This window comes from Alosa sapidissima, chromosome 17, assembly GCF_018492685.1.
Source record: "Alosa sapidissima isolate fAloSap1 chromosome 17, fAloSap1.pri, whole genome shotgun sequence".
NCBI lineage: Eukaryota > Metazoa > Chordata > Actinopteri > Clupeiformes > Clupeidae > Alosa > Alosa sapidissima.
The window spans coordinates 14,535,743-14,552,620 of NC_055973.1; the positions used below are offsets into that span (position 1 = coordinate 14,535,743).

General features: G+C 40.8%; 3 protein-coding genes across 3 annotated transcripts in view; 2 read left to right on the plus strand and 1 right to left on the minus strand.

Annotated features, from left to right (window-relative positions):
• Nucleotides 1-4,685, plus strand: part of fndc3bb (fibronectin type III domain containing 3Bb) — a 54,796-nt gene extending 50,111 nt beyond the window's left edge. Inside the window, 4 exon segments of the mRNA XM_042067783.1 lie at nt 437-603; nt 899-1,026; nt 4,215-4,412; nt 4,414-4,685. Of these exon segments, the coding sequence (XP_041923717.1) occupies nt 437-603; nt 899-1,026; nt 4,215-4,412; nt 4,414-4,536 (616 nt within the window). The 3' untranslated portion in view covers nt 4,537-4,685.
• Nucleotides 4,686-9,782: 5,097 nt separating this feature from the next.
• Nucleotides 9,783-11,649, minus strand: LOC121688704 (growth hormone secretagogue receptor type 1). Its single transcript, XM_042068474.1, has 2 exons — nt 10,490-11,649; nt 9,783-10,222 (listed from the first exon to the last, which is right to left on the minus strand). Exons 1-2 carry the CDS (start codon nt 11,286-11,288, stop codon nt 9,918-9,920), a joined length of 1,104 nt encoding a protein of 367 aa, XP_041924408.1. The 5' UTR covers nt 11,289-11,649; the 3' UTR covers nt 9,783-9,917.
• Nucleotides 11,650-14,164: 2,515 nt separating this feature from the next.
• Nucleotides 14,165-16,878, plus strand: part of pld1b (phospholipase D1b) — a 37,026-nt gene continuing 34,312 nt past the window's right edge. The window contains exon 1 of the mRNA XM_042068472.1: nt 14,165-14,486. The gene's annotated coding sequence lies outside the window, so the exon portion shown is untranslated. The remainder of the gene's footprint in view (nt 14,487-16,878) is intronic.

Consider the following 16,878-nt stretch of genomic DNA (forward strand, 5'->3'; position numbering starts at 1 on the left):
AATCACTCTATCCCCAGGCTTGTGTGATAGTGTGCCATTTTATGGATGCCATGGCAACATGTTGCCTAGATAGACCCAGAATGTGTCGGGCTAAAGCTAATCTCCCTTCTCTGAGGCCATATGCTCTGTCAGTACATCCAGAAGAAGCTTCATAATTAGTTTCAGTGTATTATGGTCATTCACAAATGAGTCAATGCAACTATAATTACGTACCTTCCAAAATGTGAGAAACCAGAGAGAAACATTTGTGTGGGGGGTTTCTGTTGACATTTTGAAGGTTTTGTCAAAACTTTTCCTGGAACGTATGGTCCTGATGACTACAATTATAAAGCCAGTGTTGTTTCTTTCTTCTGTCAGTGAGTGTTCCTTCCTTGCCTTCCCAATTGTTCTGCATCTAACTTCCCAAGTCTCGGTCACCCTGCCTTGTTCGTCTCAGGTTCGTGGCCATCTACCGCGGGCCGAGCCACACCTTCCGAGTGCAGCGGCTGAGTGAGTCGAGCCGCTACAGCTTCCGGATCCAGGCGGTGAGCGAGGCGGGGGAGGGGCCCTTCTCCGAAACCCTCATCCTGAGCACGTCCAAATCTGTGCCTCCAACACTCAAAGGTAGCCAAGGGTGGCATCCCAGCACATAAACACCTAGACAGCTGGGCGCTGGCCCAGTGCTCATTGTTCACTACACAAAGCCATGTCAAGCCTCTACCCAGTACAACAACTCTAAGCAGTGTATTTTTTCATACACCATCTTGAAGTGTACGAATGCTTGTTACAAGTTCTAAAAATGTCTAAAAACCGTACGTACACAGTGGCATGCTATGACCTCTCTTGGCTCAGATCACTTATTTTTCACTTATTACTTATAATGTTTATATTTGTGTGTGTGTGCGTGTCCCCTCCACAGCCCCAAAAGTGTCCCAGCTGGAAGGCAATGCCTGTGAGGTCACATGGGAGGCAGTGCCGCCCATGCGAGGGGACCGCATCACCTACACACTTCAGGTCCTGGGCGGCCGAGACTCCGAGTTCAAGCAGGTCAGTGTCACACACCCCCTCCCTTCTGTCATGCCACACCATGTGGGATCAATGCAGTGCAGTCTGAATGGGTCTGCCAATTGTGAGTGTCTCCTTATCAAAGGGCAGGGGACCAACTCTGCTAGAATTATCGTCCCATTCAATAAAGGCTCCTGTCGTTAAGTGTTCAGGACTTGAATGCTGATTTTGCAGTTACATCCCATAATTCCCTAATTATGATCTTGTGAAGACAGCTCCTTGTAAATTGGAAGACACTAGGGGATGAAATGAAACGGGTTTTAATGCAAATAGGCTTTCACATAATATGCCTGCCTGCTGGTATCACTTGTCACTCTCTCCTCTGTCAACAATAGCTTTCATTTTTAGGAGTTATACCCTTGTTGTTTTAGGGCTTTGATTATGTGCTTGTGAAATTTGTCCTTGGTCTGTCAGGAAATCAAAATGAAAAATGAAATACGATCTAGAGGCACAAGGCAATTTAATTCTGCACTGCACATGGCCGTCACTACTCCCCCATCATATTTCATAGTAATCAAATTTATAGACCAAAACTATACTGCAGGATAGAGCTTTACACCAGCTTCTGTTTTTATGAATGCAAGCCGCAGTGTGTAGCCTATGTGTATTTGCATATATGTAAGTGTTTGTTATTTACTTGTAGGCATTGTGTAGGCGTAACGTCACTGAAGTCACCGCAATGTCATCTAGGGTCCGATTCTCAGACCTACCATTGCAAGTCCATGCCGCATTTGCTAAATATCAGTCCACTTTAACTCTTAACTTAAATTGGGAGCATTCGTTCACAACGTGTTACATACAGTTACACATGTACAGTATGTATATCAATTCATCTCTGATAGCATTGGTGACTCTCTCTCTCTCAGTGCTTGGTGTTGGTGGCTTGGTGTTGGTGGTGTCTCTCACATTTCTGGTGTTGCTGTGTGTGTGCATCTGGCACACAATCTATCCAGGCTTAAAGGCGTGTGTAATAGGATAGAAATCCTTCCATTCGTAATGGCCAACAATCCAGGTCTCATCAGGTGTTGGGGGGCCTGTGAATGAGCTCTCAAGAGGCTTTGAGCGAGTGAGCATCATGAAGAGCATAAACAGTGAGGGCTTAATTGTGGTCATTTACTCACAGGCTGGTTTTGATTGATCCTCCGCCTATCATGCAAGCATTTCTCAGAAATGCAATTTAGCCCATTCATTCATGGGCTTTGTAGATCTGTCCTGAAATTAGTGTCATCATAATATTCTTTTCCACTTCCAGCTTATTCAGTTTCCAGTGGTATGATGGCTATGTCGCTCTCCCTCTCTTTTGACATCAAAAGCCTGGTCAGTCTTGATGAATCTGTCTGCGAGAATGCGGGCGCCTGCAGATGTACGGCTGGTAAACATGAGACGCAAATGCTTGTCCAGCCGGGGAGGGAGGGACGGTCAGCGATGAGTAGTTGGTGAGCCTTGAGAGAAGCACAGTGCCTCATCTCTGGCACAGTCGGGCATGTTCAGAAAATTGATATGTAATTTGTTGCTGTGGAAACTGGTAACTGCAGGTTACTTTTTCCTGTCTAATGTGGTCATGTCTCTTGAGAGCCTAATAGCTTGTAGTTCTTCAAGGTTAATGCCCAGATACAGTGCATTACAGTGTGAACTTATGGCAGCCAGAAACGCCTATTCTGCTTTGTCAAGCTCTCTGGACAGATTGCATGCAATTTGCAGAATGTGCTATACTATTTAATGTTGTGGTTTAGTACGTATGGATTGTGAAGTCTCTTACTTCATTTGAGAGTGTGTGCCTCTGGTGAATGTAGTAAACAACTCACCTCACTCGTTCTCTACTCTGCCTCTTGGTGTGCCTTTCTGGTCCACACTATTATTGACAAAGCCCTGCAGGTGATATCAGGCACTCTAGTCTTTGTCGGTTTCCAATACTAAACAGTCAGACTCTATTGATTAAAATCTCCTGCTGTGAAAATGCCCCTCTCAAGGCTCTGGGATATCCTCTCAAGCCGCTCGGATCTCAAGGCTCTCGGCGATCCTTTCTTCTAAAAAGCAGGAGGCTAAAATCACCTATTTTAATATGAAGCAATTTATGTTTTTTAATTGCCTGATGTGTATTCATGCACCAAAGTTAAATAGATCTTAATAATAAATAAGTAATTAAAACAGCTGATTTATTCAGAAAGCTGTTGATGACAACAGGATTCTATAATACCTTTTTGTGTTGCATTTGCATCCTCTTTGGGTCCTTTGATGTTGGCGCTTTGGGGCTGGAGCTTGTTTGTGTGGTGAATGAAGTGAAGCTGAGACTAACAGCCCCTTTTGAAGGAGGCATGAACAAGGCTTTGAAGAAGACGGGCCTGCTAGAGCAAAAGAGTTGGTTGCGGCTGAGATCTCAAACAAATGACTTGTCTTGACACACATGTTCTCTTCCGTCCTCCCCCCTGGGCTCCTGTCCCTAATGGCTTACAGTAAATGATGAGATTACACACACACACACACACACACACACACACACACACACACACACACACACACACACACACACACACACATACATGTACACACAGACACACTTAAAAGTAACTTTTCTCATGTGAGTGTATTTAATTTGATTTAGAAGAAGTGCCAGTGTTTTTATTTCTCTCCATACTAAATGAAAACATTTTAGCATGTGTGCGCTGCACACCTTACCATGATGGCATCCAAAAATCATCAGTCTTTATCCGATGGGTTAATTGAACCAAAGTGGCAGAGTGCTTAGAAGCGATATTAAATTAGCAAAGAGTACACTGGGAAACATTGACAACTCTGCATAATGGAATCTCTTGGCAACAACTTGTTTAGAGGAGTCAGAAAATACAAATATGTTGGTCTAAAATGTAGGGGTTGTCCTGGTCCTCATTTTAACCCCATATGTACACACACACACACACACACACACACACACACACACACACACACACACACACACACACACACACCACAGGGCATGTGTCCTCATAATACCCAGGTTTTCATTATCTGCTAGCCTTTATACTTGCACTCAAATGAAAGGCTGAAGACCTGCTATGGAGGAAGGCTTTGAAGAACTCTCTCTTTAACATGGCTCCGACTAGCTGAGCTACTAGGCTACCTGAGATTTCAATCAAGTCTCCTCTTTTGTCCCTCCCGTGTCATGGGCGCAGGTGTTCAAGGGAGAGGAGACGTGCTTCCAGCTCTTCAGCCTGCAGTGGAACACGGACTACCGCCTCCGCGTGTGCGCCAGCCGCCACTGCCCAGACACCGCGCAGGAGCTGAGCGGCGCCTTCAGCCCGTCAGCCCACTTCACGGCACGCCGCCTCGAGCCCACGCTAGCCTCCGAGGCCAGCGCCGTCGCCACCCCCGCCGGCCGTCAAGGCCTTCGGGGTGACCTCCACAGACGGACAGTTTGCCACCCTCATCGTGGTGGGCCTGTCCTCTCTCTCCTTCCTTCTGGCCTTCCTCCTGCAGCTCTTTCTCATGGAGTAGGGCTGCCCAACCATTGGGTGATGTAAAGGGAAAAAATAAACAAACATGAAATGATGGGATGAAAAGAAAGAGAGGAGGGAAACTTGAGGGATGTTTCTTTATATATAAGAGGGCACACTGATCCTCACATATAGATATATATATATATATATATATATATATATATATATATATATATATATATATATATATATATATATATATATATATATATATATATATATATATATATATATATATATACATATATATATATATATATATATATATATATATATATATATACATATATATATATATATATATATATATATATGTATATATATATATATATATATATATATATAATATTTGGGATATTTTTAAAAGTCCAGTTTTTTTTACCTGTTATAGTCTCCTATACGATTCCATTGTCTGTATGTCACATTCCATTTTTTCTGTGTTTTAGCCCTTGTATCTGTCTGTAAGTTGTTTTTATATGTCTGAGGAGTGGGATTGTAGTGCGTCTGTATGGCGCCAGTTTTAAAACCACAATCCTACAAAAAAAAAAGTTTTACAAAAGTATTTTTATACTTTTTTATGGTTTTTAGGTCCATGACTGAAACAAAAAATGTTCTATTTTCTACATCGGAAATTGAAGCTTGGTCCTATTTCTCCTCTAAGCTTGTTCTCTAAGTGTATTTATATATTTGTACTGTTATATTGTCTATGTTACAGCTTTAACATTTGATGGCTGAAGGGATTATTAAAGGAGGCTTTTGGGTAAGATGGGACCCGGGGGCTTCGGTGTGCTGGAGTGCTTGGTTTGAATTAAACCAGTCTTCTGTGTATCCTCTATCTAAGCTACCTGCTAGGTCGGGGCTTATAATACTAGCTGCCCAGGTAAAGTCAGCTGACAAGATTAAATCAACTCCCAGAGAGCAATGTAGATGAGAAATATAAACCAGCCAACCATCATAAACCAACCCAAACCTTGTTTGACTTGGGTTGGCACCCTCCTAGTGATAAAATACTGCATTGCGAATGTATAAAAAAGGGAAACTGTCCTTGAGCCCAGAGTCTAATCATAATCATCATCATCATCAGCGTTGATCAGTCCCAAAGAGTTTCACCGAGCAAACCCCTTAGTGGTGGCATGAAGCCTGGAATGTACCTCAGGGACTCGTGTTCGAAGGGGGCGACCGACAGCCTCGCGTTCCAGGGTGGCAGTGTCCAGCCCCGTGCCCACTCTTCTCTTTCCTAGTGATTTCATTGGCGTGTTTCTGTCGCTTCTTTTTTCTTCAGTCATTTCAGCCTTAAGACTCAGCTCTGCTGCCTGATCTTCTCGTAGCCTTACGCAGTGAGTATAGCCCAAGACTACAGTACACCCTCTTAAAGTTTACTAGCTCAGTCATACCTTAACCAAAGTAAATGAGCAATTTTGTTAGGGTTTTATTTATGCTATATATTGCATACCGTACTTTATAATGCAAATCACAGTGCAATCTTCATTTATTTATTTCTTTAAAAAAAATCAAAAGAACAGTCATACATATTTTCTCATGTAGCATGTCATATTTTACCTTTTTTTTGTTATGATTTCATATTACATATATTTTATATTTTTCAAATAGAAATGGCATTCCTAACATTTTTAATCTTGTTCATGTTTCAGACCTGTCATTTATGTTTTTTTTATAATGCACATCTGTCCAGATAATGAAGTGAATAGGTGCTGTTTGCAAATGATGTACACCCATCCTTATTGCTGAGACCCACACACATGGCATTATGTTCTTAATCAAAAGGTAACGTGTGGAGAGCCATAACAATACACTCAGCTTGAACTGATAACACGTTCCTGGAGTTTTGATTCTTTTTTTCTGTCCCCTTCTGTCCAAGTTGTGACAATGAGTTGTTAGTCTTGACAAATGATCTGTGAAAGAGCAATGTTGTCTTAACCCAGACTTAACCCCAGCACACTGACTTTTTCTGTTTTTATTGGCGTCAATCAGTTTTGTATTATAAGAAAGTTTTCTTGAATTTTAATATTGACACTTGAAGATTTGTTTATCTTTCCTTGAAGATGTCTTGAAAATGTTACCCCTAAAAGATGTTTTTTATGGTAACTTGAGCTTAAAAGAAAATTCATTCCATATTGCCATTATTTTTAACTATAATCAATTGATATTTTTAGAGTTCATCAATAATTGTACATTGTAATCATAGACATCATATAAAATACTACCATATCAACTTTAATGTATAGATTTTGAAAATACTACCCTTTGTATTTAAGATGATTATGTATCTGTAGCATATATGTAATATATTTATGCACAATAAATGTTTAATTTTTTTTCTCTTGGATATCTGACCTCCGTTGCCTTAGACTTTACAGTGAAAAATGTTGTCAGTCAGAATTCGTCCAGTTCCTTCAACCAGCGTTAGACAGATGTCCACAGATTCCTGTGGCTCATTGCACTAGAGCATTGTTTCTTCAGTGCTCACTGATGTTTGTGTATACCTCTTCCCCAGCTCCTGAAGTGTTGATAAGACTTCAGTCTTTTATTAGCCATGCAGGCAAACTCAATTTGTGCATAGCACATAAACCTGACACCAGAGGCCATATACTGAGGTGTCTGATGTATTCGCCCCACAGACTTGGCATTTTTATGGTCAGTTTCACTCTTAGAGGGGTCAGCTGAGGATACTGATGGTGGGCAGTGAGAACTATGCTATGGGCAGACCATACCAGAATGCCCCCCCCCACACACACACATCTTTAATGATATTGGAAAACGGTGTTGCTGAAAAACCTTGAATTCTTCATTCTTAAATTAATACTGACATTCAGAACGAGTTTAAAAAATACTTCTGGGGTGAAAACTATAGATTATGATAGGCAAATACTCTGATTTTAATGAATAAAAATACACATGCCATATTTCAAATATACACTCTTATTAATACCGGACATTTCAAACATTGTTACATGTCTTGCATTAGTACACATTGTCTGTGCTTTTGCAGAAAAAGCCTACAGTGCTTTTGGCTTACTGGAGGTTTACTGAAATGTTTGCCATTCAAGCTGTACAAATATGAACATGTCTTACAAAGTTGATGTAGCATAACAAATGTCATGGGTGCTTTGTAGCCTGAACCAAGCAAAGGCAAAACCCAAATGAGAGAAAACTGCTTTCCACATCTATATAACTAAGCCAGGCCGTACGTTTTAAGCAACATCAGACACCAGCAAACATTGAAAGATGATGACAACAAATGCCTGTTTTTCTCCAAATGTGTCATCATGTTAAGTGCACTTTTCCACGATGTAAGGTAGCTTACAAACAAAAAGCTCACGTTTTTGGTGAAAACACAGCATCAAGTGATAAGCGCTCAGTGGCCTGATCCCTGACAGACATTTTGACAAATCTATTTACATAAACATACATCTACAGTGCTCACATTGTCATCCAGTGTAAAGTATCAATTTAAGGCATTTTCAAGTATGTGTATGCTACGGTATGTGTGTGTGCATAATTTTCATCCGCTGAAGTGGATGGCATCTGCAATACAAATGTTTCATTCACTCCCATCCGAAGACAGGTCCAAACAGATACACAATAAGAAGCAAGCCAGTGATAACACACAGCCTAGCCATTACCAACTTCAACTGGCCAGTGGCGTATGAAACACACCGTGTTTTAGTTGTGCTGATGAGAAGCGCTTATGCAGAAATAATTGGGTTCGATTAAGTGATCAATTCATATGCCACGAGTGTGAGTAGGGTTGGTAGCTACCTGCGACACTCCGCCGGAGGCCGAACCACAGCCGTCAGTAGGCCTATTCCTTTAACAACCCCACTGCTTTTATACAGCAGTTCTACACCAACAGTCAATTTCAAAGACTTCAGTTTAACAACAATTGGGGTTCGTTTTGTTTGATTTTTGTTCGGTCATCCTCATCCCCCCCAAAATAATTTCAGTCAGGCTGGCTACAATAGGCATGTAACTGAAGTGTTCGGTTCGCGGAACTGCAGTGGCCTCTTTGGCAGGGAATAATAATTGGTATAATTAGTAATAATAATAATGAATTATAATAATAACAATATTCGATTGATAATGACAAGGATTAGAATGGAATATATTTCGATCCACAATGTCAAACCCATCAACCCATAATACAATCTGAGACGCGCTCCTTGCGCTCAAACCACGCAGTATCCGTGCACTGCAAGTGATGCGTGCAGGCAGCAATCGGTGTATCGGTGATAAAACAAATCAGGAGCCTATGGAATGATAATAGCTTTGTCTTTGTTAAGTGGTTATCCCGTATATTGTAACCTTCTCATCCATTTTAATATTTCATCGAGTATCCCCAATATTTTAACCTTTCTTATCAACATAACTCGACTGATCATCAGTAGGCTAGGCTGTGTTCTTGCGACACCTCTCCTGTCTAGTGTAGTCTTTGGTAATGCAGGATAGTGTATCAAATCATTATTGATATGGCTGCCTGTGGTGACTTCGATTAGACTCAACCACTATTGACCCTAGATGGACAAAGAAAAATATAAGGCAACACTTTACGGTAAAGGTACACGAATTATTATGAATTAATGCATTAATTAATTCATGATTTATGTATTACTTAATTCCTTAATATCTCACAAATCATCATGAATTTCCAGTTCATATTCTGTCATTTGTGACCTCATACATGAACAACACATCAACTAAAGCATTAAATATGGTGGGCACATCATTATGATTTATGATTTATTAAGAATGATCATGATGATTTCTTTTTCTGCTAAAAATGTGGTCATCACTACTCAAATTCTGATTTGAACATAACTTGTGCAGTTCTCTAAACACATGCCATTGTTCACACTTTAGTTGAGGGGTCACAAGCATGATGAACTCATGAGTAATTAACCTAACATTCATGTAATCATGATGATCATGCTTAAGAAATCTTTAATCATAATGATGTAGCCAACGTACATAATGCTTTAGTTGATGTGTTGTTCATGTATGAGGTCATGAATAAGAGACTATGATCAACCTATGTCAATTCCTGATGATTCATAAGATATAAAGGAATGAAGTAATAAATATAATCATGAATTAATGAATGCACGAATTCACGATAATTCATGTTCCCGTAGAGTGTTCCCAAATATAAATTAATAAATGGGGGGAGGGGGGGGGCGTCTAGATAACCCTCTATGGCCTATCATCAGTTGTAAGGACAAGTCGATGACTCCATGACATGCTCCTCCCGACTCCCAAATACCTCGAAGGTAATCGAGACCAGGCGAACTCAGCATCACAACGACGTTTTCATGTTCCTCTGCTCCGATAACTTTCCCAAATTCAGGTGGACTCCGGGGTTCCTCAAGTACTGCCACTCGATTCTCCCCATCCAGTCGCATTCTCTGTTTTGACAGTTGCAGATGCAGACCTCTCTGAATGCTTCATTCTAAACAGTTTACATGCTGCTATCCTGTATTTCTTGGACATAATATTGTATAGAATAGGGTTTATAGCCGCGCTGAGGTAAAACAGCACAAACGACACCAAGGTGCAGTACTCGCTGATCTGAGAGATGAGAGGTGAGTTGGCCTCTGATGATTTGGAGGAGAGATAGCGTCCCAGGTGGAAAGGTAGCCAACAGAGGATAAATGCAATTACTACCACCACTGTCGAAGAAATTGAAAACAGAAGTTACATTAATGGACACGCGACCATCGAGCGTGCATAAAACCATTAACCATTTCATTGATCAAAAAAACATTAAAATAACTATTTTGTGCAATGTGAGGCGTGACATCAATTAATGCAGGCCCTTTACATTAGCCTAAATTTACGTGGTAATGGAAAGCCATTGCCTACCTATTCATGGCCAATAGCTACAGCTCCTGTTCAATAATTTGCATAGGTACTGACAGAGATATCTGGGTCCTTACCTAACATCTTCACAGTTTGCTTATTACTTTTGTCCCGGCTGGAAATATTCTGCGCAAACGGATGTCTTTTTCTTCTCCACAGCCGTCTCCCAATAAGGCTGTACAGAACTGTCAAGCACAACACAGGCAGAAAAAAGAAGACTCCAGAGACCCACACCATCATGGTTAGAAGTCCGGAGCGGATGGCATACTCCGTGAAAGTGCATTCATTTGTCTCAAATGGGTTTGTCCCATTTACATGCTTAACTCCAACAAGAACGAATATTGGTCCCGCGCTGCAGCAAGCCACCAGCCAGAGCACGACTATGACACATTTCACGCGTCCTTTCGTGACTGCCACTTTGGCTTTAAGCGGGAAACATATTGCAAAATATCTCTCCACGCTCAGCGCTGTGATGTGCAGGATGGTCGAATAAGTACAGCACTCACTGACGAACTGAAATAGCTTGCAGAGTTCGTCCCCAAAATTCCATGGCCGATAACGCCAGATTCTGTACAGGTCCAGAGGCATACACATGAAAATCAACAGGTCCGAAAATGCCATGCTAGACAGGTAAATGTTTGTGGTCGTTCGCATGTCTTTGTATTTAGTGACCACAACAATGGTCATTAGGTTCCCTGTAACCCCCACAAGGAATAACAGAGCACAGGTTACAGTTATCGCAGGCAGTAAAGACACCGGGAAGAGTTCTACAGGATACTCGAAATCCCTCAAGGTCTCATTTTCATTGTCTGTGACCTCTGCATCGCACAAGCTGAGACTAAGCATGCAGCTTGAGTTGTTTGTCCAGTTGGTCATTACGGTGAACCACTGGTTAATTTCAGTTTGGAAGAATCTATCTCTCAACCCATTTGGTGTACAAACTTAGGTAATAACCTATCTTCTGAAAAAGTAGCCAAATGTTTTGAAATGATTCTCAAGAAAGATAAGATAGCCCATCTTCACATCTTGCATGCGCGCCGGTTTCAAGGTTTTCGGAACTACATTGTGACAGACCATCTACACAAAACAGTTCCATTACAAGATTTCCAAGATTCATATGATTTTCAAGTTCATTTTATGTCAAAGCTCTCCAGAAGAATGTTCCATGAACACCAAAGAATGAAGAGGACTGAAGACTGAAGAGATGTAAAACAGAATAGAAGTTTGCGTCCTTACAGCAAACCTGCTCGCTATACACTGAGCGTCTTCAGCTCCGTGAGGAGATCCGTATGGACACCTTTGGCTAGACATGCGCAGATTGCGCGCAAAGCCTTTCCTGTTAAATACATTTCCTTTTGCGTATTGACACCCCCATGTGTTAGTACGAATCAATTCACAATATTAGCCCGACTCATGAAGACCAGTGGGGTATACTACGAAGCACGTTAGCCATATCTAGGCTATGTAGACATATTGAGGCTTGACAAAGCCTTGCCTCAGGGGTATACGTTAAGTGATACTACGATTGCAGTTATGTGATATATTTGTCAAACTAGGCTTTCAGCTCAGATCTGTGCGCGTTCTCGGTGTTGGGATAACTTTGGCCAATCTTGTAACATGGAGACGCACAAGACCGCCTCTATTTAAAAACAATTACTTCCGCATTCATGAGCGATAGCTTAATCTACACTGCGGTCATTTTTTGTGTTTAACCTATAACATCAAATAAATCAATTGTCATCAGTTGTTGTATGTTATGCACGTCCATAGTGGGATATTTGCACGCACAGCACTATTAAAGCGCATTCGAGATCCAAAATGTTAGTAGAGGCGGAGCTCCACCTGTAAGATATATGACAGAATCCTACACGTGAGATAACTTCGTTTTTAAGACAATTAATTGGTCAGTGTGTGATAGATTACACGATTTGAGCTATAACTTAGCACATAACCTCCTCTCGACCAGGTTTGGTTGACAGCATGAGATACCATGGTGATATAGCGGTATCCACTTTCGTGTCACAGCATAGCCTGGCTTTGAGCGCAACATACCTCGCTAACCCACTAATAGAGATTCGTAGTACACCCCACTGGAGTAATGGTAGTAAGGTGACAAGATACAAAGTTAATTTTATACCACCATCTTTATATCCAGGATTGATTCGTAACCTTTTAGAAATGTTCTTTGTCAGATGTTTTTTTTCCCTCCGATAGACTTCAATTATAATACATTTGAAACGATGGAAATATTTGCGCAAAGATGTCCCAAATAGACAACTTCATCCACACTGAGGGATCAGGAGCGGACATCATACGTAAGGTTGCTGCCATCTGGTGTTGAGAAGCATCCTAGTACCCCTTCCACTGTAGCTTACAGATGTAAACTGCATATGTAACACATTTGCATTGTTTGTTTTGATATTTGATCAGAATTCTGATCATGATAAGTTTGTTTTTGATTATGTTCAGTGTCAATCGTGGATCAAGTCGAATAGGCCTACAGTATATCACTGGTTGAGGACGCACGTCGTCCTCACTCAATGTTTGTAGCCTTAATTCAGTGTTTGACACCATCAGTTGTAAACATTACATTTCGACGTTTCGTCTTTGGCTTAATCTATTTTGTAAGCTGTAGGCTATTATTTAGCTGCCATATTGTTTCAGTGCCCGCTGTCCAGGGTACTGAAAGTGACATGTGGGAAACATCAGTTCGTGCTTTCTAGCCTATGCCCTCATCTGAGTTACTATACAATCTATGGACCCTTTCAACAATAAAAACAAAAACAATGCTTGAACATTCTATTTGGGCCCCAATCTACTTCCTCTGCATTAAGATAACATATGGAATGTTAAAAAGGAAGCCTTGTGGGGCCAATTATGATGCTGATAATGGAACTCTCTTGAAAGGGTCCATAGTAATCTGTAACAGGCTGGATAGCTCTACTGTTTTAAATTAACGTGACATAGTCAGGACCCGACCCTTTGAGCTCGCAATAGGAAATTTGGACAAAATTTAATGCGTAGAAATTTAGATAACATCCAGTAGTGCATAAAGACTTCTCGTTTTTTTGTTTTGCTTCCAGATTTCAGTGTGTCAAGGAGTCGATAAGTAGATGTAATATAGTAGCATAGGCTGCCTTTGCAGTAATTGCCCAATTGCATGCAGACCCAAGTTTAACTGGCATGCGAATTCATAAATTACCACTAGGTGGAGTAAGCTAATACCAGAGACAGGAATCTATTCGGTTACTGGTGGCACGAGCAAAGCACCTGTATGTGGCAAGATTCCCTCTAAAACAGACGTGATCAGTTGACATTTAGTTGTGGAGTACAGCTGTGTTTGTTAAGAATTCGGTTTGTCCAGGTCGAACGAACCTGTGCTGGAATGGATGACGACCCGAGGAATGTTAGGACAAGTCGCAGTTAACCTCAGTGGCTTGGTGAGCCTTGTATGCGCATCCGTGAAACTGAAATTCAGTAGAAGGCACATCTTCGTGATTATTACTGCATGGCAACCCAGTGATGTTATTAAGTTGAATCACGCTCATTGCAGTTTTGGTAGGCCTACTCTCAGTGTCATAATGTATTGAACATTTCAGGATTGGGGTGAATATTTGTCCACACTGCTGGACAGATGGTTCTTCAGAAATATGAGCTTCCTCACTTTTTCGGATGTCACAGGTCACAATGCACTAGATGCAACAGTAGACGTGATTCAACTAACAAACTACCGATAATAATACATGGACTCGGGGCGCAGGAGTCCACTGCAGCAAATACCCAATGCAGTCATTCAGAAATTGGTTTGGTTGTCGTTATCAGGGGCGGTTACGTTAACTCCAAGAGAAGGGGGCGGTTACGTTAACTCCAGAGGCAAAGTAAACAGTCCAGCCAGTTAACATGAAACCCAGTTACCGTATAACAGCGGCACACAGGAATAGGTCCTCTAGATTATGAGTGGGCGGGTCCTTCGCTAAAGTCAGCGAGGAAGCAACAGCAGCCAGTGGTTTGACATTCTTCCGGACGCATCTTCCTCGACAGTGGATTAAACATATTTTTTGAGATTTTCTTGATGTAAGTTTTTCCATCCAGTCATTCTAACTATTCTGTCGTGTCTTCTTGATAACATGTTTTAGATTTATTCGCCATTTCAAAGTAATCTCATTATGTTTATTGCCTAATGGGATTGTACTAGTTCATTTTCATGTAGGCTAAGTGCTCTTCAGCCGAGGCAAACCGAAGTAACTTGATGTTCCGGTAAGACCACTTAGTGTAGCCTATTGATCTCACGTCAGACACCTAAAGACAGGTGGAGATGATTATTAACACACACCTTTACTCTTGCATCATGCTTGTCACTTGTCAACGACACGTTGCAGTATGACCTGTTTTGCCATTTTTTTGGATGGTGTGTTTGTTGGTAAGTGAATTTGTGGCGAGGTGCTTAGGTGGTCTGCTAAAGTGATGGTGTTTGGCACATCCGGTATGAATTTATACGATGGCCAGTTAACTTCTAGAGAGGAACTAGATCTTTAACCACAGTTTTTCTCATGTGGCTTGTAAGATTTTACAGCTAGATTACTTGTACCGGGGTAATTGGTGAGGTAAACATTACATGGGTGTGTTCAGTTGACTTAACAGCCTGGCAAGCCCTGTTCTTTGCCCTGGGATGAAGCTAGCTTTTGGATTGGGAGACCTGTAATCTCTGGCTCTCTATCCTGACTATCTGCCCACTCACTCCTAGCCAGGTTCTGGGCCTCTTGAGATAACCGGATAAGACAATGCAGTTCTCGATTATGGCCTTCCACTGACAAAGGGTGTGCCATATGGGTTACATATACACAAGATATACTTACTAACGTACACATGAAAACATGTTTCCACAAACTCACTATTAGAGGGAGAGCAGATAGCTAAGAAACGCTCAGAAAAAGTCCTGTTGGCAAATTTGAGGAAAAGTCGGTAAAGGGGCTATTTCACACAATTTGAGGGTGCTGAATTCAAATATTTTGTTTACCAAGCTCAATTTTGAGTTTTAAGCTTGCTAAGTAGCATCATTCACATACTTTTTGGTTTTGCCATCAGATATCATAGAAATTGCAAAAAATAAGGCATTAATATATTCTTTATGTATCAGATATGTTGTAGGACAGGACAGAAATTACCCAAATGACCCTCAAGTAGCAAATGAAAGTAAATTAAAATATAAATAATAATAATAAATAATAGCTAAAATTCAGTATGATGTTTAGAAGCAAAATAGATTCCTTGATAATAAATTGATCGAATAGTAGGTGACTGCTCATTTTTCTGTAGAAAGTACTTTGTCACTAACTATTATGAACAGTTGTCAGTCTTAACAGAGGATTTACACTGTATTTTTCTTTTACTGTAAAGGCGACTGTGCTTGCCTAGTTAAAACATCTCACTGGTGCTCTTTCCTATCATTCAAGTTCCAGCCATGCAAAAAAATGGAAGAGTGTGCCGGTTTGAGGGTTGCTGAAGAGTGCTATGGAGATTGCATTATTTGCAAAACATTTAGACAAGATATCCTTTATAGTGCAACAAAAAGAAACATTCTCCAGTGCATCATTACTGCATATGATGCTGAAAGGGAAGTGGACCTAGGACAAATCCTCAGCTATGATTAATGTTCCTGTACTGTAGCTATTGCAGATAGCGATGGTTATTTGTGAAGTGGAAATAATCTATCCTCACTCAAGTGCTGTCTAGCATGTGAAATGTCCAGTAGTGATCACTGCAAAAACTGCTCATTCAACACTGGTAATAGATGCTCAAGATCTAGTTATGTCTTTAGGACACCCATCTGACTGCAGCACATTTAAGAAGTATGCAGGAAGGTTTGTAAGAAACTTTTGAATTGTTATTTGGTATTTGTTATGTGGTAGCATGATGTTGACTATCAAAGAAATAGACCTAATGTAGGAATGCACACAGATATTGCAACAGATACGCTCAGGCCAATCCAAGGGCAGGATCATCCCTCTCCATTTTCAAAAAACTCCTGAAGACCCAGCTCTTTAGAGAACTTCTCCTCTCATAGCACCACTTACAACAAGTCTTGCTGATGCTAGCACTTATCACCCGTTTTAAATTGACACTCAACTGTTTAAAAACAGCACTCACTGATGCACTTATTCTTACTGTACTCTACCGTTTTTCAATTGTCCTAAAATTGTTGAGAGAATTGCTTTAAAACTTAACTGTTACCATGTTGTTAGTCGCTTTGGTTTAAAAATGCGTCAGCCAAATGTAATGTAATGTAATGTAAAGTAAAGTAATAATGGTGTAGGCCTATCTGATTAAGACCCAAACAGTGGTTTGAAACGTACTTATTAAATAACACTGGGAGCAAAGAAGACTATCTTCACTTTTTTCCCTTTGCAACTGTCAAAGAAATTCCATAAACACAGGAAGGCCTAGGGTAGCCTACATCAGATGGCCT

What these genes read in the sequence shown, in the direction of transcription:
- LOC121688704 (XM_042068474.1), bottom strand. Translation starts at nt 11,288, where the DNA reads ATGACCAACTGGACAAACAACTCAAGCTGCATGCTTAGTCTCAGCTTG. An exon ending in GCAAACTGTGAAGATGTTAG is followed by an intron (nt 10,223 to 10,489) that starts GTAAGGACCCAG and finishes TTTCTTCGACAG; the next exon opens with TGGTGGTAGTAATTGCATTT.